We start from the raw sequence: 24,916 nt of genomic DNA on the forward strand, positions 1-24,916 counted from the left end.
TTTAAATGAATTTAAAAACAAGCAACAGTCTAGATAAGTTAAAAGATATCGTGCAGATTTCATGCATAGACACATGAGAACAGAAATGTTTTTAACCTGGATTTAAAGACAATTAAAGTAATTAAATTGAAGACAATTCGTCAATAAAATGTATTATTTTCATAAATAAACAACCTACAAACACACTAAGTGTGGTATACTACATTACCCTAAAGGCATTGCGGTAGAATTTGCTGCTACGGAAAGCAATAGGTTTTTACGCCTTGTCCTTTTTGGCACCAATTAGCGTGTGCTTCTTTACAATAATGATGGAAGTCGAATCTAAGTACATAAAGTTGTGTAAAGGCGTTCACTTCTCTTACTAAAATCATTTAACGGACCAACCCAACAAAGACACTTTAGTTATCATTAATAACGTCTCGTTTTTGTGATCGTTGAGATAACACAAGCAGAAAAGTTTGCGCTAAAGTTAGCCGCAAAGCTAAAAACAACTGTAGCTAGTGGCATCTGTAAATGCGGCGGGGTCACGGTGTGTCATATATTTTAACGATTTAATAAGAAGTTAGCAATGCAAGATCATGGTAGTCCTACGAGAGGGAATGTGTCCTGGACTGGATAAAGATTTACTGCGGGGTCTGCGTGCTGCGGATATCCGAACAGGTCAGTGTGTGTGATTTTTGTGTTTCACAGGTTTGATAATCCTTCATCACGATTAAAAACAAGTAAGACACACAATAACATCCTGATTTCTTCGGTTTTTTTTTTCCAACAGTGGAAGACCTGGTGTCATCGGACCTTGAGGAACTTGCTCAGAAATGCTCCGTGTCCTATAAGGTACTGACAGGAATCCATCTTACTCTGAGATAAACGTCAATAATTAGGATGCATATGACTATGTTGACAGCATGAGAAGCAACCGTGCCAGAGTGCCTTCATAACCTCCTGTGTCGTTATTATAATGAAATTCCTCAATGGAATAAATCCTCCCACAGTGGTCATTATGCACATCCATGGTAAATCAATCAAAAACTGCTGAACTCTGCAGGTCCAAATGAAGGTTGAACAACACTTTTTGTTCGTTTGTTTTTAATTCATTGCACTCGCACCTGTGTGTTAGATGTCTGTGGTCAACTACAACGTTATGGCTCCGTAACTGTTATTGAGTCAAAGTCAACTTTATTGTCAGATCTGTATACGTACAGGACATACACAGGATTGAAATTACGTTTCTCTCAAACTCAATAGTGCAGCGCAGCGGTAGCATTTAACTTAACATTTTAATACACAGCAGAAATAAACTATGGTAACCGGTAAACAGAGTGACAGCACAATGTGGATATATGTATATATATACAAAGTCTCTGATATTGACATCAAAAGTAAAGTGGCATATGCCAAGTAAGTAAAATAAATATGTTTATGTGCAAATATATATGTGCACAGGGCCGGGGTGGGCCATTTTCTCAGTCCGGGAATTTAATTCAAATTCAGGCCACTCTGATATTTATTTAATTGTGGTTGTGTTAAATGATTTGCATGATTTAGTCTACCACCCTACCACCTTATGGTTTTCTTCTCTATGCCAATATTTTACATCACAAATGTCTATCTTGACTAACTACAGTATCTTCCTCTACCTGGCCCTTCAGTAGTTGTGCCCTCCTTGGGATCATCAGTAGCACTGGAAGTGGTCTGCTGATCTGATGCTAGAAAACAATCGATAACAATAAAAAATATATATTTAATAGTGAGTTGATAACCACAGTGTGCGCGCCTCTGTGGAAATGCACGATATGACGGCGAGACCAAATAGGTTAGTTGCAGAGGAGATAAGCGTGACAGCACATTTGAAACTGTTTGTCAAAAAATGGAAAAATGGAATGTAAAGCAAGTGTTCGGTTCGTTTACACACAGCAAGCACGGGACGTGAACGTGTCTGCATCTGCATTCGTGTTCAGTCCGAAATGGATAGAAATCAACAAGAAAACAGATTCTTCCATTCACATCAAAGCGTCGTGCCCGCGCGGTGTCCGGATAAGTGCTCATTGCAACTTGAAAATAGAACAGTCTATTCCTTGCACGGGCGTGAGCGGGCTCAGCTCACATTATAATAAATGGGAGGGGAAGGCTTGAACATGAAACATGATGCTGATTCCCGCGGATAGAACGCGCGTGCAGACTCTCCAAAAAAGGCAACTAAACACCCCAACGTGCTCGCGCTGCCCCTGCCCTGCCATACTGCCCCTGTCCCTGCGCACGCGAACCATGTACAATATTTGCATACAGCCCTTCTAAATAATTATATTTATTTTAATTGCATGTTTGAGATGCATTTAATAACAAATATCAAACAACAAATGTGATCGCCCCTATTTAATATTGCGTTAGTAACCACATGTGCGCGCCTGTGGGAATGCAGGCTACAGTTGATGAGGAGATAAAGCGTGATAAAGCGTTAAGCAATTGTTCATCAGAACTGGAATGTAAAGAAAGTGTTCGGTTCTTCTTTGAATATAGGAATACACTTCTAAATCATATAAATTGTGAGATTTTACATATTTAACAACAAAAGCTGTCAGATGACAGTTGAGTTGACATTGCAAACGTTCGCCACGTTATAGCCTATTTGATCAAATTCACAACCAGGCCTATTATCCATATCTCTCAGTAACCTACCAGCTTGTCTTGAGAAGATATCTGTCAATTTGGCACATTTGGCTGCCACCTCCTGTCTTTTTTTGAGCTTAGCCCTCTCTGTTCCACCTGGCCTCTTTCTACCCTCCATCACTGACCGCTCTGTTTCGCGCCATTGTTATTTAAAAGACGAGCCATGGGCCAAACCATCTGAAACATTTGGGAGGAGAGAATTCCCTTACATGGTAGAACCTATTTAATCTGCTGTGATGCAGCAGGCGGCTGCGCTGCAATGGTGAATTTATGCAGACTACAGTTGAATTGATATTAATGCAAGAATAAGATAAGTGACAAAAATTAGTTACAACTATTTTCCCCATGGGCCAAGCAGCCCAGGTCGATGGTTTGGGCCAGGATAGGTCCCGGATAATACCATTGCCAAACCGGCATTGTATGTGCAATGTAAATGTAAAGGTCCTTGATGTATTCTATGACTAAAATTATGGTATGCAGTGGATTTGGAGTAGTGCAAGTATAACAGTAGTGCAAATTGATTGTTCAGATTTGTACAGAGATGAGTGCAAAAACAGTTCTTAATGAGTTTGGTGTTGAATTTGTTGAATCCCCTCATGCTGCCTCAACAGCTCTGACCAGTCGGGGCGTGCACAAAAAGCATCTGAGGGTCCAGTATGTTAGCAATATATCCTTTTGTTCCTGTGAGTTCGGAAGTGGGATGTTTGCGGATCTTTGTGCCTCGCAAAGGTGTAGACACGTACCAGTTTGACAGACATAAATTCATAAACTACTGGCCCATAATTTGGCATCTCACTGCGTGGTGTGCAGTGTCTGTAAGAAACTTTACATTAAAGGGGAAGTTCGTTTTTTTAAACCTGGACCTTATTTCTGGCATAAAATACGTTCATCTACTCACCGGTAACAGTTTGGTGAAAGTCGGCGTCCTTCGGACGCTATTTAGATCAGTCGAGATCCACATATATCCATATAACCGGAGTGAACGGGGCGTAGACAATACAGCCTCTAAATAAGGTATTATCTGTCTTTATTTCACCAATACTGTAAGTCGAATGAATGAATGAACGAGTACTATAGCACTGTTAGTTCAGAGCTGCCGTGTTGTTGTTATTGGGGGCTATCGGGGGGCTTATGGGAGCTTTCTACACACACATCTAGTGGGATGGTGGCATCGACACTTTCACCAAACTGTTATCGGTGAGTAGATGAATGTATTTTATGCCAGAAATAAGGTCCAGGTTTAAAAAAAAAAAATGAACTTCCCCTTTAAGATTGGTGTTTTGGTAGTTTGGAGGTTGCTGCTTTAGGAGTGTGCTGTTGGCATAAATAGGGGTTGAATGATGTGAAAAAATACTGTATTTCGGTGCTGTACTGGTAGAAAAAAAACCCCACCCCTTATTTATTTATGTTTCACTTAAATATTTTACTTAAAGTGACCTTAAGCAGTAGTTCTCCAGACTTTCTGAAAGTCTGTCAAAGTTTTTCTTTAGAGATTGGCTGCTTTTTCACCAATCTTCAGTCCTTTCCATGTATCCGACCATATTCAGAGGATTTTCAGACAATTTATCAAAACAGTATTTTTGCAGCCTCTCATATGATATAAACACCAAAGATAACACAGTTTGAAAGACGAAAAGTAGTATTTTGTGCACCAACAAGGTGATTCCCAAGAACCTGTGAGCTGAAACTCTATCAAGTGTAAAAGTCAAATCTAAAAAACTATCTACAGCAGATGAACAGTATATGAAGGGATGTCCTTAAGAAAGAGGAAAAAATCCAGCAAAGACCTGACACAGGAGCTGAGAGATGCATCTGGACCTTCAGCTGATCCATCTGCTGTTGGCCCAAGCCTCATCAGAAATGGGCTCCATGGAAGGGTGGCTGTCAGGAAGCCGTTCTTAAGGAAGGGAAACAGGGAGAAAAGGCTGAGCTGTGCCAAAGGACACAAGAAGTGGGCTGAAAATCAGTGGCAGCAGGTCTGATGGAGGGATGAATCCTCCCCAGAGCCCGGAGCTCAACATTACTGAAGCAGTGTGGGGTCATGTTGGCAGAGAACGGAACAAAAGGCAGCCCACATCCAAAGAAGAGCTTTGGGATGTCCTTCAAGAAGCCTGGGGAAACTGTTAATTTCATAAACTCTGTTTTTGCCTTATATATGGCATTTTCAGCAATGTTTTTACATGTTTTAATAAATTGCAGTAGAAACGGAAGAGGGGAGCATGTCATTAGCACAGTATTATAAGCTGCAAGTGTGAAATAAACTAACACCAACCATGTGAATGCCAACATGCAGGTTTTCCCAGGAGAACGTTGCATTTGAACAAGAAATTAAAATTCAATTAGATAAAAGTTTAAAATAGAAATTAGAAATACTTTATGTATCCTGACGGGAAATGATATTGCTGCAGAGAAACACTGTTTTTAAAACATTCATTATAAGCTGTCATGATGAGGAGTTATTGCTCCTGACAGGAAGGACCTCCTGTATCTCCCTGTGTGACAGCAGAGCTGAAGAAGCCTCGTGCCGTCACTGTTTCATCCTTCACCTGTCAGTGCCGTGCGCATGTTGGAGCTGATCAGTGCACGACAGACTGCATGTCCATGAGCATCAGAGTTCAGAATGTATTTGTAAGATTGAACTCCACAGCATGGTTGTGACTACATGTTGTTTGTAAACCGCATGAAAAGGTGCTTGTTGGATTTTCAGCTAACTGGCTGAAAACCATAATCTTCAAAAACAAAAAACAAAAAAAAAGGTATCTTCTGATCCAGCCCTCCACCTAATGCACCAAGTTTGGAGATCCAGCTGGAGGCAAACTTTTATTTGTGTCCTATCTGCAATTTTAAGGCAAATAGAAATACAATGTTTATGGTTTAGTGTTCAGTGCCAATAAATGGCTTTTTGCTATTAAAGTGCTCATCTATTACTAAGCTTTTATTAGGCCTTTTGCTATAATAGTGGCATAAAATGAGCAGGAAAAGACACTTAAATAGTTAATTGCAATGATTTGTTCGACAATTGAACTTCAAATTAAACATTTATAATCCTAAAAGCCCTTATTATCATTTTCAGCTGCATGACATTTTTGATAAATGGACCTGTTAAGAAATAGAGATCGTCCTTCAGATATGGCAGTAGATGTACAACGAATAACAGAAATGTTTTCAAACACCAGGGAACTGCAAAACTCCTTCTTCGTTCTCCTACAAAGTCCTCCCTCTACAGTTTGAACTTACAAAGACATGTCGGCACTCTTTGCTTTCAATCGCTCTGCAGGGAGAAAGGAAAAGAGCTCACGGGAGAAGTTCTGCTTAAGATTTCTGCTGAGAGTTGACCTGATGGGCAGATAACAAGACACTATTTTTTTTGTAATACAAATAGTTCTTTTTTTTTTTTTTTTTTACCAAACTTTTAAAAGACAAAAGAGTGCAAATGACCACGGAGGAGGCCCAGGGAGGCCTAATAGATGAAAGTTTATCAGTGAAGGATTGTGTGGATGGACAGGACAGTGAAGTCACCCCAGACCAGACGAGTGTGTGTGTGTGTTTAAATCATTAAACACCCTTGTTGCTTCGTGTGTCTGGACATGCAGTCTCAGCATGTATAGAGAAATCATTTTGTTAACCTCAAACTCAAAGGGTTAGTACAACTTATCATCACACATTTTCTTTTCATGCTGTCTATGTTTCGTTTCCTTTTTTTAAGACCCCTCATCAGCTTGCTTGTTTTGGCTGTGAGAATATCACCTTCACCAAAGGGTTGAACGTGTCGATTCAATCTTTCATTTTTAATAAGAATTTGTACCTGGTTCGGACTTTTTTTTTTTTCATTTGGAAAGAAATAGAAAAACATTCAAAGAAGTTTTATTTTAGAAAAAGATGTAGAAAAACTGGTCTCCGAAAGCAGCCTTTTGGTGTCTGAACTGACATATTCTGTACAGGGAAGGTTGAGCATCCAAGATGCATTGTGAATGGATGTGGACATCAAAGATTTCCACCCACAGGATCACTGTGCTTTTCAAACATTGTTTTTTTCTATCACTGCCTGCAGCAGGTTCAGGTTCATCCCAGTGGCTGTGCCAGAATTTCTTCTCAGTAAACTCAGCCTGCAGGCATCTCAGGAGCTGATAACCAGCATTCCTGTGGTCCATCAGACTCCTGCTGACGATTCGAACCATTGTTGTTCCCACAAACTACAACATCCCGCACACATATATCTAACAGCAGCCTCCTACAGTTTAATCTAAACTATTGAAAGCAAAGTTTTAATTTAAAAAGCAGGCCTATCTTGTGAGCCAACGTCCCCAACTGAGGCACCGACCTTCCCACTAATTGACACCCAACAGATTGACCTTATTACCCTAAATAGATATCGGCTGTTGGACATGAGTTCTAACAAGAAATCTTCGCTGTCCAGAAGGACAGCCTCGTCAAAATGTGAGTCTACTCAACAACAGTGAGTGCACTCTCCAGCATCCCACATTAGCTGGGTTAGTGAACATTGCTTTCATGGAGTGTTTTGATCCAGTGTTTTATGATCCAGTGGGATGCAGTCTGTGTTGTCAGATAAGCTTTCAAATGTACTCAAACAAGTTAATTCCAAGTTCCTTAGACAGTCTCGAGCACATTTGTTTTAAATCGAAATCCAAAGAGCCAGTAGGATGATGGCGTGCAGAGCTAGTGTTTGACCAGTGTAGGTTATAAGTTCCTGATGCTGTTTATTTAGAGAGATGGGTTGCATAGCTGACATAAGATGCCCATATTTGTAATAGTACTCGGTGTTGCTTTTGAATCTGATATAAAAACAAGTTGTTGACTAATCTTTTTAGCCACCAAAAAGATGGCTAAGCTTGAATTCACATTTAGAACTAAAATGTTTCAATGATGTAGTTTCTGGAAATGGATCTGAACTCAAAACGCACGTGTCAACTAGGCAAATTTCTGCTAAAGCTGCCTTAAATGCAGAGAAGTCTGCTCTCGCTTCTTGTTCGTTCGCCTTGTGAACGATTAGGACAAAAAATGCAAACAATCGACCAACTAATTAATCGGTATCCGTGGGAGAGTAAAAATGATGATCTTATTTGATCAGTCTTTTTGTTCTCAACTGTCACCTTTCTCACCAGAATAGAGAACAGGTGCCTTCAGATCACAGGAACCTCTTTGTTGTTCTTATATCAGTTGGAAGGCGTCTTCCCTGTTCAAGTTTACACACTACCGGAAAGGGAGCCTATCCTGGCTCATTGAACTTCTTTTATAGGCTCCTTCGAGCTTCTGTTTTTGAGTGGGAACATTCCCAGCATTAGGAGAACCATCTGAGATGCAAGTGAAAAAGGTTATTTGTCCAAAATATTCCACCGCACCGTGGTTATTGAAACATAAAAAACACAACACTAGAAACAGCTATTCCTGCCGAAAAGTCTGACCGCCGGTGGTGGAAACATCTAGCCTGGGTGCCAGCCGAACTTAGCCCCGCCCATAAAAGTTTTGGTCGGGAAGTTCGGTCTGGCTCTGCTCAGTTGGGAAATCATTATGCCCGACATGGAATCGGTCGACCCAATCAGATTGCCAGGGCGGGCTTTATACGATGATGGACGGATGATCAACAGGGACATTATCGACTACGTCACTAAAGAGCGCTTGGTTTGACTTCGTTTGAAACAAACATGGCTGCCGCTGGAGAGCTAGTGTGTGTAGATTCTGCCATCGAGTCTGTTCTACAGGATCTCCACATTGCATTCATTTTGAAAGACGAACAGAGGAACGCGATAAAGGCTTTTATCGGATAGAAAAGATATTTTTGCCGTCCTTCGTACAACAAGTGTATGTCGCTTAATCTACGTCACAAACTACGTTGCTCTGATTGGTTGTAGGTCTATCCAATTGAGCGAAGAGGCATTTTTTCTCCTGGTTCGGTTGAAACACGCCCCATACTCAAAACTCTATCCAGCGGTATGGGACTCACATTCTGACTAGAATCGTGAGTATAACGTAGTCAGGCTAGGAAACATCACCCATAAAAGCAACAGTTCTTAACCTCTGTCTATAAAAAACGGAATAAAACAGAGGGGTTGGGCTGGCAGTGAAGCCCCGGTTTAATTGAGCTTCTGAGCATCAAAGGAATTCTGACGTGACTTTGACATTACTTTGGAGTTCTCATCTGTGGTGGGAATGCTAACGGAGAAGAAGCCCATCAAAGTATAGGTATGAGATCCCCAGGCGCCACAGCCCTCTGAGGGTGCGCAAAACTAAGGTGAATTTGATGTCATGCTTTGTAGGATTGTGGTAATTAGGTTAATCTACACATCATATTGTAAGGGATACTGCTTGCTCTGAGCCGGTCCTTTGTGTGCATGGACCCTGCATCTTTCAGGATCATGTTTTCATGCACACGCTGGGGGACTCAATTCTGAAATCATGTCTTAGTCCATCTCAACTAGAAATGACAAAATGTTTAATGTAACTGCCCAATTGCAAGTAAATTAAGTTTTTATAACAAAATTTGATTTTATAGCAAGCCTTCGCTATCACTCACTGCCAATGACTCAGTATAATGAACTCATATCTGAGCGATGTTGGAAGTTTTATTATCAGTTTAATAATCGGGCCAAGAAGGGTGGCAGAATCAGGGGATCAGATTTCAGCACAAAAACTGATATCTTTGACCAAAGTACTGCCAAGCTGTTCATTAGCTTCTGGACCTTTTGTAGCTTTTAAGTATGTGCACCCACTCAGACCAGAAAGTTTACAATGTAGTGGGGTATTAGGTAGTGTGTCTGTCAGCAAACCAGCCCTGCAAGGGGATATTTGATGGTTGAGCTTGTTTCTTTGCACCACAATTCAAGTTTCCACAGATAAGGACCCTTTTTCTGTCTCCTTTCCTGTCCCTATCGCATCATCTTCTCCTTCGGACGTGACTGTTTTGCCCCCCATTCCCGTTAGCTACTCTAACTCACGAAATACTGCAGCTTTATTTGATATAAAGGTCCTGCTGGCTAAACAACCCTAGTCACATATCAATAGATACATGAACAAAGAATTAGACTTGAAAAAAAAAATATGGTTGTTTTTTTTATTTTGCAATTTTTAAATTGCATGTAAAAATAGAAAAAATATATCTTTCGAAGCAAATTGATAAGCTGGTGGTAAAGCCTGTCTTCACCGTACGGGATCTTGCCTTCATTGTGGGCTGAAGCGTTACGGACTTCTCGGCCTAATTAATGAGAAAGCATGAAGTGTGTGATTTTGTGTCCAGCTTTGTATTCGTTTGCTCTTGTGTGTTTCTAATGCCCAGTGTTTTTTTTTTTTTAAGTAGTAATGGGGACACGAGGCCCTGTAAGACTCTCCAGCTGATTGGGTGCAAACGAGATTCGTACTCTTTGGCAAAATTTCTAATGCAGAAAATACAGCTGCAACACTCCACATGGTCTACTAACAAGGCACTGTGTACTGATGGAAGGGGGGGTGGACTTTAATCTCTGCCAAGATCAATGTTGACAAAGTGATGACTATGGATCTGCAGCATTTTATTTCATCCGTTATAATTAGCCAAACAAAGGCTCATTGTCATCTATGCCTGTTGCTGTGATTCAACTTAAGGGGGAAGTACTGTGACTGTGCTTGTGTAAGGTAGTTATACATGCAGCATCAAGTTTATTTCTAGGTGCAGCTGGGATGAAATTTAAAGAATCTCTGTCTCGTAGCAAATTTTTTGATAGACTGCTTGTCTTATCTCACACAAAACTACAAAATGATTTCCTTTATTTTGGACATTTACAACAGCTCTGAGATTTCCTGTTGAACAAAAAAAAAAGTAATGTGCCCATCACAGCTTTTAACATCACATTAATATAAGATAACGATGTAAAAAAAACTGAAAGTATTGTCAAAAATGGCACGTTTCAACATTTATTTGTTTTTCATCAGTGATTTCCGTCCGGAAAAAGCCACATCATTGTTTGTTCTTGTTTCCTGGCGTCACCCATACTGAATGTGCTTCACCTCTTGGCTTGTCTGCTTCTTTGATGAGATTGATGCATATCCATAACCTGTTCTTGGGTTAAGTAATTAAGTATCATGCTCCATTTGCCAACTGTGTACTCTCAAACGTCTCACAAAAAGGCCATCCACAACCGCCGGCTCCTCCACTTTCTCCTGCATTAATGCCCTCCCAACTGCATTATTCTCCTGTTCCCCTTTGGTGGCAATAGGTATCTTATGAGGTGGAAAATAGTGCAAATATGGTCAATCTCCTGCTTAAAAGAACCTGCAACACAAATACAGTACTATGGATAATTGTTGAGAAACCCTCGTTTCTATGCATCTTACTGCTAAGCAGCCAGACTTTCTTGTAATCTTGAGCAACAGTTCTTCAGGCTTTCTGAAGGTCTTTCACAGATTTTCTTTTTCTGGACATTCTGCTTTTTCACTCAGTGTATTGTATTTTTTACATGTACCACTGACCAATGGATCCTTTAAAGCTGCAGTCTGCAGGATTTGTTGTTGTCATACGTATAGTCCTAATTTTTGGCATTTCAAGAGTTTACATGATCTATCAGAACGCTTGAAGTTGAAAACGGTGACCTCCGTAGTCGCAAAATGCAAGAAATGCTTATTTTTAACCGAAAAATAAAAAGTTATTCAACTTCCTGTCCCGCCCCATCAAAACACATGAGAACTCACCTGTCATTTGCGATCATGGAAGACACAGTAAGTAGACTAGCCCGTAATGAAGTTCTATAGTCCAGATAAATAAGCGTGGGGACGAGCCTACCTCGGTGATTGACAGGCAGCAGAGCCCAGCTCATAACCTGATTGGTTACCTTTTACCGGTCCGGTCTGCAATTTTGTAAACAAACCTGCTGGCTGGAGGGACCTAGCGGGACATATAGGGGACCTAGAGAACTCGTTTTTTTTTTGTATTGGGGTATTTAATGTACTACTTTCAGAATCCCCGGACAGTTCCAGGCATTATGCTTGAAAAAGAATTGCAGACTGCAGCTTTAACTGTTGAAAAAGGCACACAACTCAAGGGAACTAGTGTTGTGTCAACAGATAACAAACAACTTATCAAAAAAAAAAAAAAGATAAAATTTTATCTTAAGGGACTTTGTTTCTATCACCCCGATTTTTTTCCCTTTTTTTCGGTTGCATCTTATGAAAACAAACTTGAAAACAAACTATGACTTGACAGACATAAAACAGTATTTTTGCAGCAACAAGGTGATTCCCAAAGGAGCTGAGAACTTGGCATATCTCAGCATTGTGTGTCTGTCCTTAAAACATTTGAGGAAACTGGACAAGAAGAAGTAGTGTCGGGCCTAAAAAAAAATATATATATATCTACAGCAGATGGTAGTATCTGAAAGGGATGTCCTTAAGAAAACAAATACCTGACAGGGCCTGAGAGATGCATCTGGACCTTCAGTTGATCCATTACTTTTGGCCCAAGGCTCATCAGAAATGGTCTCCATGGAAGGGTGGCTGTCAAGAAGCCGTTCTTAAGGAAGGGAAACAGGGAGAAAAGGCCGAGATAAGCCAAATGACACAAGAAGTGGGCTGAAAATCAGTGGCAGCAGGTCTGATGGAGGGATGAATCCTCCCCAGAGCCCGGACCTCGACATTACTGAAGCAGTGTGGGGTCATGTTGGCAGAGAACGGAACAAAAGGCAGCCCACATCCAAAGAAGAGCTTTGGGATGTCCTTCAAGAAGCCTGGAGAACTATTCCTGAAGACTCCTTAAAGAAAGGACAGAAAGCTCGTCTCAGAGGGTTCAGGCTGTGTTGGAGGAGAAAGTGCTCATAACAAATACTGACTTTCAAACTCTGAAACTGTACAAACTCTGTTTTTGTCAAATATATGCTTCAATAAATTGTTGTACCTCTTTCCTGTTTGCTGGCATTACACTACGAGGCGGCTCAATGATGTTGCATAGCGCTCCACTTCATTCGTAGGTTATTAAAACCTTATTTATTCAGCACACTTCATTTTTTTTCCCTCATTGATCTTTGTTCCTGTGACACACTGAAACGTTGAAACGATAGCTCATGTCATTACTCTGTTAAACCATTTGTTACATTTGAAGATTAATCTCAGAAAATAATCCAGCGTCACCAGGTCGGTTTGGCTGTTATTTATTTCAAGATAAAACAGAACTTTTTGAGTCTAATTATTAAGTTTTAAAAATAGACCTAATGAGAAGTTTGGGCTTTGTTTGAAACATTCCTCTGCACACATCATAACAACCCCAGTTTTACCTTTTGCCTTTGGATTATCATAAATAGCTCAGTCGCACAGAAAAGCTACTTAGTCCAACAACGCTGGCTTAGATCCATGAATACATGTGTTCCAGCTGATCTGTGCTGAAGGTGTGTGAACCCTGTGCGCTCTATCTCTGTATTCCAGGCTCTGTTTGCCATCCGCCGAGTGCTCCTGGCCCAACATACAGCATTTCCCGTGTCAGGCGCTGATCTGTACGAGGAACTGTTGAGCTCCACAGCCATCCTCTCCACTGGGAACCCCAGGTAAAGGCAATTCCGTGCACACAGCAGAGCATGCTGCTTTGTCTTTCAGGGACTGGGGGATTTAACAGTGGGCTCAGTACCACAAGGGCTTAAAAGAAGGTTCATCTCCCAAATCACATACCCCCAGGAGCACACTCCCAAGGTGTGTGACGGTCACGCTGGCATTTCCATCAGTCCCTGTGTCATCAGATTAAAGCCCTTTGGTTGGTTTCATAAAGGTAACAATATTTTGTCTGGCCTGAAAGTCAAAGGACATTTTGGTTTATGAACTTAAATTTTTTTACAAGCACTGCCAAATTAATGTGAGCTGGTCTGTTGGAGATAGTGGATGGTTTCATAAGGTTTGGAATTATTGCTTTTCAGCTTTACAGGCCATGTCAGGTTATGCATAGCCTGAGAAATTTGTCTGAGAATCACTCTGTCATCACTTGCCATCATTTCGCTGCATCTCCACGGTGGGGGAGATCTGAAACTGCTGTCTGTGGAAAGATAAATACTTTAAAAATGATGCCTGTTAAATAAATATTCTGAAATAAATGATTTGGCAATAAAATAAATCCTATAATAAAGAAATAAATGCATAGATGCAAATACAGTTCAAGAACAATTTGAATTTATTCCAGCTTTAATGTAACGATTAACATAAATTTGAAAATAATACGTTATTAATTCGTTAAATTCTAAACTTGCAGTACACTTAATTGCATTTTATTTTTTTTTAAGTAATTATGTGTCAGTAGTAGTCATAATTAGTTAATTAACTGAATTATTCATCATAAGCTGTCATTGCATACGACTATTGCTGCAGGCAGGAATGACCTGCTGTACTGTGCTCTTTTTTTGCAGTCAAGCTAAAGAAGCTTCTGACTGAACACATTCTATTGTTTCATCTCGGTGTACGCAGTATTGTCCATTATAGTTCATTAACTTGTGCAGCTTTCATTCCCCAAAGTCGACAATCGTCCCCATATTTACATTTAAGATGAAGCGATTGTTTGTCACAAAGTTGCTGACCAGTTCCCTTTACTCAGCCTCTTCTGTCAGAGTACAGTCCCCCTGTGGTACTCCTGTGCTGCTGACCACCTTCTTAGAAACACATCCCTTCAGTCTCACAAACTGTGGTCTCTTTGTGAGGTAGTCAGTGATCCACGAGCCAGTAACAGTGTCCATTACTGTCTTGAGGTGGAATGTTAGGGCAGCTGGTCTCTAGTCGGTGAGGGCAGATGGATGAGATTTTATAGGAACTTGAATAAGGCACTATGTCTTCCACAGAACTGGAACTTTCTCCTGACTAAGGCTAACGTTGGAGAGGTGCTGTAAAATCCCACATAGCTGCTCTGCACAGGCCGTCAGGACACTGGGGCTGACACCATCTTGGCCCTCAGCCTTGTTCTGGTTCAGTCTCTCCAGCTGCTTCTTCATCTGACTGATGGACACAGACAGGCTGGGGGGGGGGGTGACAGGGGGAGATCTCAGTGTGTCCTAATGTGGGGGAAGATGTTGGTGAGCCTACATTTAGATCCATAAATGAAGTGCATGGTGACATTATGGAGGCGATGACAGGGAAGCTGCGGGTACAGGTAGGGTGAGAAGTCTGTGTAATTGGAGAGCGGTGAGGAGCATTTATCTGATCTGAACTTATTGATGAACGTGTTCAGCTACATGGCTCTGTTCAGGCTTTCATCAGTTCGCCCTTCACTTTAAAGCCTGCAATCTTTTTCATCCCTGACCACTCATCTCTCAAGTTGTTTCTGCTGGAGCTTTTTTTTTTCCGTGCACCTTATTGCTCTCGCTTATCTTATTTTTTTTAGCTGCTTAATACAGTCCTCAATAACTCCCTGTTTTCCTCCCTGAAGGATTTCGTCTTCACCTTCAGCAGCTTTTTCAGGTCACTGGTGATCCACGGTTTGTTATCTGGGAAGCACCTCGCTGTCGCTGTGGGAATGATACTGTCGACACAGAAGTGAATGTAGTTTGTCAAACAGTCAGTCGTGGCACTGATGTCCTCTCCATGAGGCTGACGGAGGCTACTCCAGTCCATGCAAAACAAAACCGCACATCGTTTCCAGCTTCCTTAGACCATTTCTTCAAAGTCTGCATGGTTACAGGTTGCTGCTGAACAATGGGAGTATAGTTGGAGGATATAAGCAGATTGTGGTCCTAGTTGAAATGTCTAAAAATTGTCACAAATGTGCTGAGATGCTGCGTTTGTGACCTAGTAACAACCGAGCTGATGATGTCACAGACGGCTTCGGGCAGCAGCGCAGGGTAAGATTTCCACAACTTACCCGAATCACATGGATAAGCTCTCAGTAGGTCTTCTTGAAGTAAACTCGCAGTTAGCACTTCAGTGCTAGTTCCCTGGTATTGATCATCTCCTTCACAGTCACACGTCCAAGATTACACATCTGTCGTTAACAATCAGTTTCTGCAGCCATGTTTCAGTGAAACACACAATGCTGTATTCTTAATATTCTTGCTGCTTCTTCGCGAGTGCTCCAAGCATTTCGATTTTATTTGCTATCAACCTCACAATATCCGTAACAATCGAGGGAAGACTTGGTTTAAACTTCCTCCACCTACTTCTCCATCGTGCCTCTGCCTGACCTCCATGGCATTTCCTCTTCAACTCAACTTGGGGTCTTTTTTTTCTGCAACTTGCTGCCACGATGATTCTAGAATTGAGGGTACACCTCTGTGCTTAGTCCTGTTTTTTTCTTTTTTTACAGCAGATCAGGATGGTGTTTCACTGCAGTCCTGCAGTGACGACACATTTTGGCAGCAACGACCGACTTCTTTGCTTGTTGTTCCATTATGGCTCATATATACGCGAGCCTAAAGTGGCTTCTGATATATCAGCTGCATTAACTCTGCGCCCAGCTTGACCACTTTCTGTCAGAAAAAAAACAAACAAACAGAGCTGACGGCTCCGTTTAAAACATTATAGCCGCACATCGCAAAAATCAAAGTTTAATGACTTGGAAGAAACCAGCATGACACTACAATATAATGCAAGCAAACACAGCATCACATAAAATGTTTGCACAAAGATGGAAGCTGGCATCACTCGACTGCAGTCACTGCACAAAGCACAGAGGCTAATGTCCCTCAGCCAGCATGCAGACAAATTTGTGTGACGGTCCAACATGCCATAATTTACAAGTCAAACGTACTATTTCAGCATAATTAATAACCACAGGTGTTTTCTCTCTCTCCGTGGCTCTTTTTAAGTGGTTTTCAGTCATTAGTTGGAGCTTTGGATTAGTGATATGAAACTAAATCACAGAGTGAGGCCAGTGTGCTTTGTGCATGTCTTGGGTGCTCCCTATTGGTGAAAAGCTGAACTGATGAGTGCTCCTCTGTGATGTCTGCAGCGTCACACTTTGCACGGCGAGTTTGCAAAGGATAATTAAAGTGAAACCGCAATCACAGACTATTGAATATCTTCAGAAATAAATACCAGTAATCAAATGTATTATTTCAATGAAATGTCTTTCAAAAGAGATATTTCTGAACCACAACAGAGTAAAGCTTTCACGTGGTGAAATAAATACCCTGAATGCATGTTGGGACCTGTCATTAATATTTAACAACGTCTTGGCCTTCTAGAGGTTTCTTGCACTTCTGCTGATTCCTGATAGCACCGTTCCACTGCTATTAGTTCAAGTGCTTTTGAGTTTGAAGTTGTTCATTTTTCAGTCCTGCCTGTAGAAGGTTTTCAGAGGGACTTAGCTTGTCGTGGCTTGTCGCTGGACAGTTTGAATTTTTTTTTTTTTCTGACATTAATTGGCTGTAAAAGACATTGATAATCTTCCAAAACAATGAGGCCAAGAGGAAGTAAAGCAGCCCCACAACATGATGGAACCTCTACCATGTTTTACAGTAGATTGGGTGTTTTTGGCCTTATGGGCATAATAAAGCCCATAAAGACGAGATAATATTGAGCAGTTAAAGCTGCCGTCTGCAACTTTTTTTTAGTCATATTAGCTTGAACTGTCATGGGATTCTGGGAGTAGAATATTAAATAGGCTGTTTAGGAAAAATCCCGAATTCTGTAGCTCCCTCTGAAGCCTGTAATCATGCTTGCAAAAATCGAGCGCTCCCGGCTGTTTTTAACCAATCACGTTAGGTTTATTATTTATCTATTATCTGAGCAGAACAGTCACCAACCACGTCTTCCATGCTGAGCGTGAGTCTGCCCCCAGCCTGTGTGCGCGCACACTGGTGTGAACTCACGTGCACAACCTCGTCCACAGATGGGGAGGGACCTGAAAGTTGTATCAGTTCGAATTTTCCGACTTTAGACTCGGAATTTTGAAAACCTGCCGATGGCAGCTTTAAATGAAAAATATCCTCTTATATCCTGAAATAACTGATATTTTTTACCCTTACAGCCACCATAAGATGCCACTAAATCCTGTCATGCGCACACACACTAAAACAGGACCCCCCCATACACATATATATCCATATAAAAAAATATATTTAAAATATATATATATATATATATATATATATATATATCTATATATATATATATATATATATGTGTGTGTGTGTGTATTTATGAAATGTAAGCCCTTTTAAGGCTTCCCTAATCAAAGACTAAGCTGGAGACTATCGGGTCCAAGTGTTCTGAGCTCAATCATGAGTGCAGTGACTCCTCAATCTGTGTCTGTGACTTCTCAAGGGCGATCACTTTCATCTCTGAGTCCTTACATGAACACAACGTGAAGTTTCACCATCAGCGCCGCCACTCCACCCTGTTGTCAGTGTAGGCGGGGATGATGCAAGTCCATCCCCACCAATTCTTCTCTTGACAATCACACAGTGAGTGGGAGGTGGGAGCCACAGGCTCAACCCTCACACCAGGGGTACCTCGGCTATGTAAATGTAAGCGTGCGTCGGTCACATCTATCTTTACAAGTACGATTACAAACTACAATCCACAAAACTTAACTGCACAGATCCCCGGTCTCAGCTTCAATAGCAAATCCAAACACTGTAGGGATCGGGGGGATAAAGTATTGTAACAAACAGCTCTTGTTGAAATCCCAATGGGAGTCTCGGGAAGTAGATCTGCACTCATTCACAAGAGTTGTCTCAGGTACAAAAAAAAAAAAACGCTTTGATACATATGACATTAGAAATTTGGTTGGATGAAGCAGAAATTCTCTGACACATGAGTATTTAATGTTGGAACTTAAAAGAAGGGGGGGGGAATCCAAAAAATGAAGAGTGTGAAACCTGTAGTTCCTGTTTTCTGACGAGTTTTTGCTGCTCTTTGGTCTTGGGACACGTTTTATTTCAGCATTCTGGTACTAAGGTTTTAGTACCGTCTCTCAGCCCAACTCCAGTGAACACAAAAGCAGCACCACAGACAGGATCTGTGATCATCTGCAGAGCTAAGCATCCCGAATCAGTTTTGTGTTAGTAACAGTTTGACTGATGGTTTTTATTCATTCTTATCGGTGCTGTTCCTGTCAGGCGATTATCGGCAAAATTACAAAGAATTGACTCGCTGAGCTTTATAAAACGTGGCTGAGAGTTGGATCATAGACCAAGGATTCATTGATTCAACTTTTGCCTGAATCTGTAAGAATGTGTTACATAGATGTTGTCAGTCTTACAACGTATCTGATGAGGCAGTTCTGCACTAGTAAAAAATATTGAAGCAGCAATTCGCACAAAAAAAAAAAAAATGACGATGATACACACACACACACACACACACACACACACACACACACACACACACACATCTGGCAGCAGGCTGAGTGGAATTCTCACGTCAGCAGTTTGGAGGTTGAGTATTACAAAAAGATAGAGTTTTAATGATTATGCCCCTACCGTATGTGAGGCCATGAGCCTCCACGTCCTCTTCGCTGTTAACTTATAAGAGAGAATGTTTTTGGCACTCTACTGCAAAGCATGGAAGCCAAAAAAAAGGAGAAATTTGGAACCATTAAAAAAAAAAACACTTTTTATTACAACCGGAAACAAAACAGGCACACAAAATTACTGAATTCTGTCACGATTGGGAAAACTTCAGTGAGCCTCTGCTGATTGTTGTGTGAGGTTTCTGTTAGGTGTAGTACATGGCTTCCATTCAACAGCGGCATCAAAGCCGCGGTGTTTAACAACCGTGATTGTTTCTTATTAACCGACACCTTGGGAGTTGCGGTTAGCTGTAGCTGTGCTTTGGACCTCAAGGAGTTGTTCATCTTTTGTGATGATGACTCAACAGAATGAGTCACGCAACATGTTCGTACCTCAGCAACCCTGAGCACCCCATCTCTCCTCTCAGCTCAGCTGGGGATACAAAACCGTGCATAACCAAAGCGAGCCCAGATGAAAAGGCAGCAGCTGAAAAGGCTGAAAACAATGGTGGAAACGTTTTAAGATCTCGCAAATGGATTACTTAACAACGCTCGTCATTTCAAGCAACGGAAAAAGCTGTTATGAAAAGGCATTGTGTAGATTCGCTTTCTTATTCCTCTTTTTCATCACAGGACGATGTTAAATGTAATGAGGTAAAAAAAAAAAAACTAGTAGGCATCATCAATTAAAACACAAGATACAAAATGAAGCTGACCAATTTCACCACAGAGTTCTCTAATGTAGAAGTGCATTTGGATTCTGCAAAGCTTCAACACCTACATAAAAAGGGATATCGTCATGGTAAAATCTTTTCTTTGGGACATTATACAGTGTGCATATGGAGCTCGATGCACTCCTATTTAACACTTCGCACCAAGCCTAAACATTGTTGCAGACAAAGCTGTGGAGATGGACCAGAATATCCTTATCATGAAGGCTCTACCACAAACTGACTGGACCCAGATGATAAATGATCTGATGTGACCAGTCTGAGTGTCTCATTCATCAGTTCAGCTCTTCCTTTAGCTCCGCTGTGTCTCACCTCCCAGTCCAAATGTTTTTTTTAAGCGGTCAGTGGCCAGAGTCGGTGAGAGAAGCCGCTTTCAGCGTTTTAAAGACACGAGAGCTGAAAGGTTCTGTGGAGTCATCATGGGTGGAAGACTCCCGTAGCAAGACCCTCAGTGTAATTCAGCTCGGAAAGCCAGGATTAAGAAAAATCTTTTTTTTTTTTTTTTCCCATAGGGGGGAACAGCGTAATGAATAAGCCCTTCAAACACTCGGAAAATGAAACCTCGAGACAGAAAGACATTCCGTTTTCATCACTGGAAAATTACAAGGGATTAAAAATTCCTTATCTAGGAAGAGTCTTTTAAGTAAATATATTTCATTTTCTTGTTTGTGAAATCTTGCTTGGTTGAGCTCTTCTGTCATTATTGATTTGAGTTTGCAACACTTTTTTATTTTTTTGGTAATGAAACAATAGGATTTTCTTTTTTCGAGATAAACAAAGTATGATTCAACCTCAAATTAAGGATGAATAAGGACTGCGGGTGAAAATTTCGCCCTCTTTGCCACAATTATTTGACTAAATGAATTACAGTTTACTAAAAAAAAGCACATTGGCATGTTAAAAAATGAAGCCGAAGTTCTGGACGGCTGGGGAAGCTGTGCTGACTCGGCAGAACTAGTATTCACCCTGAAATCCGATTGGATTGTTGTGAAACTTTCAACTGTGGCTTCCTTTTAACCACATCTGCACCATCGCATTAGTCCAGCCTGTGTTCACTGAGCTCAGTTGGAAATGAATGGTGATTCACAGCTTAAGTGTCTCGTGGTGTGAGCACATACAATGAGAGAAACGCTCAATGGGTCTGAGGACGTCGGGTATAAAGGACCCTGCGCGTACGAAGGTGGAGCTCAGGCTGGATTTACCTGTGCAGCAACAAAAGAAGCCGGCAGCGAGACTGACAACGTAAATCAGTCCTTTTGTCACTCGCTCTATCCCTCTGAGTAAAGATGGTGAGAGTATCATTTTCTAAGGGGATTTTGAGGCAATTGTATTTGCTACATGTGCTTTTAGTTGGCGAAACAGCTTTATAGTAATAGGCTGCAGGGTACGCTCATGAAAGATAAATGGCTGAAGCTAAAAGTTAGAAAAATTCAGTGCTTCTGATCAGCCCACGCAAGCTGCTATGAGACACCCTGTTGCTTGCCTCGTGGGACCATGAATATGAATATGTGCACAGAATTTATTTTTTTGTGAGACATCAAATTTGCTGTTGAGGTTTCCAGTCAGGACTTTGGCAGGATTTGTGAATCGGCTACGAGTCCGTTTGCAAACCTATTATTCTGTTAAATGTGCAGCATATCATTACAATCAGTATCAATTATTTTGAGAACAAGACATTTAGCTCCAAATGCCTCTTGTGCTGGGCTCTAATAGAGCCTGTTTTTTTGTTTTTGTTTTCTTATTTGGCTGTGCCAACAGATTCCTCCAACAAAAGTTGGATTTGATTTGATTTTATCGATTTATTAGAGTGCACATAATTCTTTGTTAGATTTTTTTTTTTCTCAATTTTAACTGGATCTGTACTGCCTCTAACCCCAACCCAAAACAATAATTATTATTAATCAACATGACACTTAGCACCTGGCTCAACAGAAAATGCTGTGGATCAAGATCCACCAGAATATCCTAATCAATCCTAATAAAGTAACTGACTGCACCTAAATGATAACGATCACATGTCCCCAGCTGTTCTGTGTGTATGCCCCCCCCCAACAGTTTCTAGTAGCATGAGGGAGACCTACACAAATTTACTAGGGTAGCAAAAAACAATAGGTAACAAACAATGGCCTGTATATACAGACAACACAGGCAAGAAGGAGGCAGAAAAATGACAAGACTGGATAAGATGCCAACAAACAGTGGCTGAAATCAAGAATTGGCCAGACCTCTGTATGCATGTTTACCTGAGCCCCCCCACACTTTTTGTTGGCTCTGTGGTTACACTTGAAGCTTATGGTTTATTACACCGGATGACAGTTGTGAGTACTGAATTGTACCTTGTCTCTTGCAGCTTAGATAAACTGCTGGATTCAGGTTTGTATACTGGCGAGATAACGGAGCTGTCAGGAGGCCCAGGAAGTGGCAAATCTCAGGTGAACATTTCACACCTTTCCTCTCGGTCACTGATGATTTCAGCCTCGTAAATTCGGTCCTTTTTGTTTTTAAATTCCCTTTTCTCTCACAGAATATGAAATTCTCTCTGACTGAAGTACTCCCTCCCAGATGTGTTTGAGCAACTCAAACCATCCGTGCCATGTTGAACTCTTCCCCGTATGCCTTCCGTCTCTTCCAGGTGTGTTTCGGTGTCGCGGTGAATACTTCGTACCATCTGAAACAGAGTGTGGTCTACATCGACACCACGGGAGGGATGACTGCCGGCCGCTTGCTGCAAATGCTACAAACTGAAACGAGCAGTACAGAGGAGCAGGTGAGCCGACAGAACTTTCGCTTTAAACAAACAATATCGCATGTTAAGTATGTTGTCACAAGAAACTTTTACTCTCCAGACGCAGGCTCTTCAGAGGATCCACATCTTCCGCTTGTTTGACGTCTACGCTCTGCTCGACTGTCTGTACCATCTTTGCGGTAGCGGCCTTCAGCAGGTTAGCCTGCGATTTCGTTTTAACCTAAAAGACACCACCTGCACCTTTTTGGAGACCCCAGAAATCTAATTTGGTCCCATTTTGCATCAGGTGTCTGTTGGCGGTGGCTCCGTCAAGGCGGTGATCGTGGACTCTGTGTCGGCTGTTATCTCTCCTCTCCTGGGAGGCAAACAAAATGAAGGTGATATCGCTTTCTGCTGTTTCAATCATAGTCAATCATGCCTGAAACTACGTTTACACCCGCAGCTATGGATCTGTCGACGGAATAGAAAAAGGAAAGATTGAAAAACAGTGTGAGAACCCTAACAGTTGTACAGTTACTTTAAGAGCACCGCAATTAAAGTAGGAGCTCAAATTACTGAGTAACTGGGTCTATTTAATGAAGACATGGAGCTACTTAAACTGGAGTCTCACCTCTTGAGACTCAAAATAATTGAAGTTTTTAATCCAACTGAACTTTATTCAACTTTAAGGCAACCAGCTGGTTCATAGCAAGCCCCCCAAACCATGATCCAATTAAACATCCACAGGATTCCAAGAGGGGATCTAAAATGAACCTTGCAATGAAAAAGCATTTCGAGTCACTAAATCATCATAATTAAAGCTGCGAATGCACAGAAAAGCTGTCACTGGCCTTTTGCGGAGTGAAGAAATCCAAACTTGACCAGCTGCAGCTTCAGTTTTGACAGGTTTGTTTTCAGAATTGAGCGGCTTGTTTCAAATGAAGCATTTCCTTTTTCCACACCTGAACAGGATCTGTCAAAAAGAAAAAAACATTTAAAAACACAGCAGGTAGAGAAAATGTCTGTTTTTCTTTCTTTCTTTCTTTCTTTCTTTCTTTCTTTCTTTCTTTCTTTCTTTCTTTCTTTCTTTCTTTCTTTCTTTCTTTCCCGGTTTCCCGTCTGCATGTTGTGGTGTCCTTGGTCATGGTGCTGAACCCAACTCGGGACCTGACGTGTCCCTCACTTTGAAATTGTGATTTATGATGAAAGCAGCTGCTAAATGAGCACATTTGCTCGAATGTAATGGGACGCCTATTCGGTGACCTGCATGGGGCGCTTCATTAATTTGAGTGGTTTTATTATAGTGGTGATGGACGGACGCGTCAGCCAGTCACCATCTAAGGTTTTGCAGGATCGACAGAGGAATCCCAGATAGCGATGTAACAAACCATCTGGCACGTCCATAGCATCACGCTGCCTCCATGTGTTCAGCAGATGATTTCAATGTTTTTAGAACCTGTTTCAATTGAATTGAGAGCTCCTACGGCAGCTTGTTGTGGCTTTGCTTCCTACATTGTTAATAAATGAAAATTGGGAACATACCCCGCCCGGCTATTAAATCTGACTCTACACGTTAAAGTTATAATTCCTAAAACTTTCATCCAACTTGAATTGAAATTGAGAGGTTTTACTTTAATAGTACTTCACCGCAGCTGGAATAGATCCGTTTCCCATGTTTGATTTTTGTTTGCGTACCCATATTTGCTAATTATCTATTAACAAAGTTCATCGCAGACTAAGACTTTTGGGAAGACTTTGGTTTGACCAGCTGATATAGTGACAAGTTAATACGGTAAACCTGCGGTGATGGAATGTAGATGTTTGCCTCAAAGAGGTGAATGAATAAATCGTTTTTTGTTAAACTAGACAAATTGATTTCAAACTTTTTATGGGCTGGGAAGCCTGCCAGAATTAGTAGGTCGGTTTTACAGTCCCCCAAAGAGAAAGGAGGATTTGCCCTCCCAGTTTTTAGGTATTATTACTGGGCCGCAAATGTACAGAAACTGGTATTTTGAATGAATGATGAAGAAGACACTATGCCGGCTTGGGTTCAGTTAGAGAAAAAGTCCTCCCAGTTCTCACTTCGCTCAGTCTTGTGCTCACAACTTCCTCTCCCGCACTTAACTAACTGCCCCGTTGTATCCACTTCTTTAAAAATATGGAACCAACTTAGGAAACAGCTCGGCCTTTTGCACTCATCTGCCCTGACATCGGTGTTTAAAAACTTTATGTTTGGACCATCACAGGACTCAGCATTCAAAGTTTGGCATGATAATGGAATTAAATCAATTGTATACTGAAAATGTATTCTCATCTTTTGAACAGCTATCTGTCAAATACCACCTTCCAAAACACAATTTTTTCCGTTTTTTTCAAATCCGTGACTATGTTAAG

General features: G+C 41.2%; 1 protein-coding gene across 1 annotated transcript in view; it reads left to right on the forward strand.

Moving 5' to 3' along the window:
* Positions 1-274: 274 nt before the first annotated feature.
* The window catches only part of rad51d (RAD51 paralog D), a 29,404-nt gene continuing 4,762 nt past the window's right edge, over positions 275-24,916 (forward strand). The window contains exons 1-7 of the mRNA XM_075487424.1: positions 275-660; positions 773-834; positions 13,069-13,187; positions 22,148-22,229; positions 22,430-22,564; positions 22,644-22,739; positions 22,830-22,920. Of these exons, the coding sequence (XP_075343539.1) occupies positions 579-660; positions 773-834; positions 13,069-13,187; positions 22,148-22,229; positions 22,430-22,564; positions 22,644-22,739; positions 22,830-22,920 (667 nt within the window). The 5' untranslated portion in view covers positions 275-578. The remainder of the gene's footprint in view (positions 661-772; positions 835-13,068; positions 13,188-22,147; positions 22,230-22,429; positions 22,565-22,643; positions 22,740-22,829; positions 22,921-24,916) is intronic.

The sequence above is a fragment of the Odontesthes bonariensis genome, chromosome 16 (genome assembly GCF_027942865.1).
Source record: "Odontesthes bonariensis isolate fOdoBon6 chromosome 16, fOdoBon6.hap1, whole genome shotgun sequence".
Lineage (NCBI taxonomy): Eukaryota > Metazoa > Chordata > Actinopteri > Atheriniformes > Atherinopsidae > Odontesthes > Odontesthes bonariensis.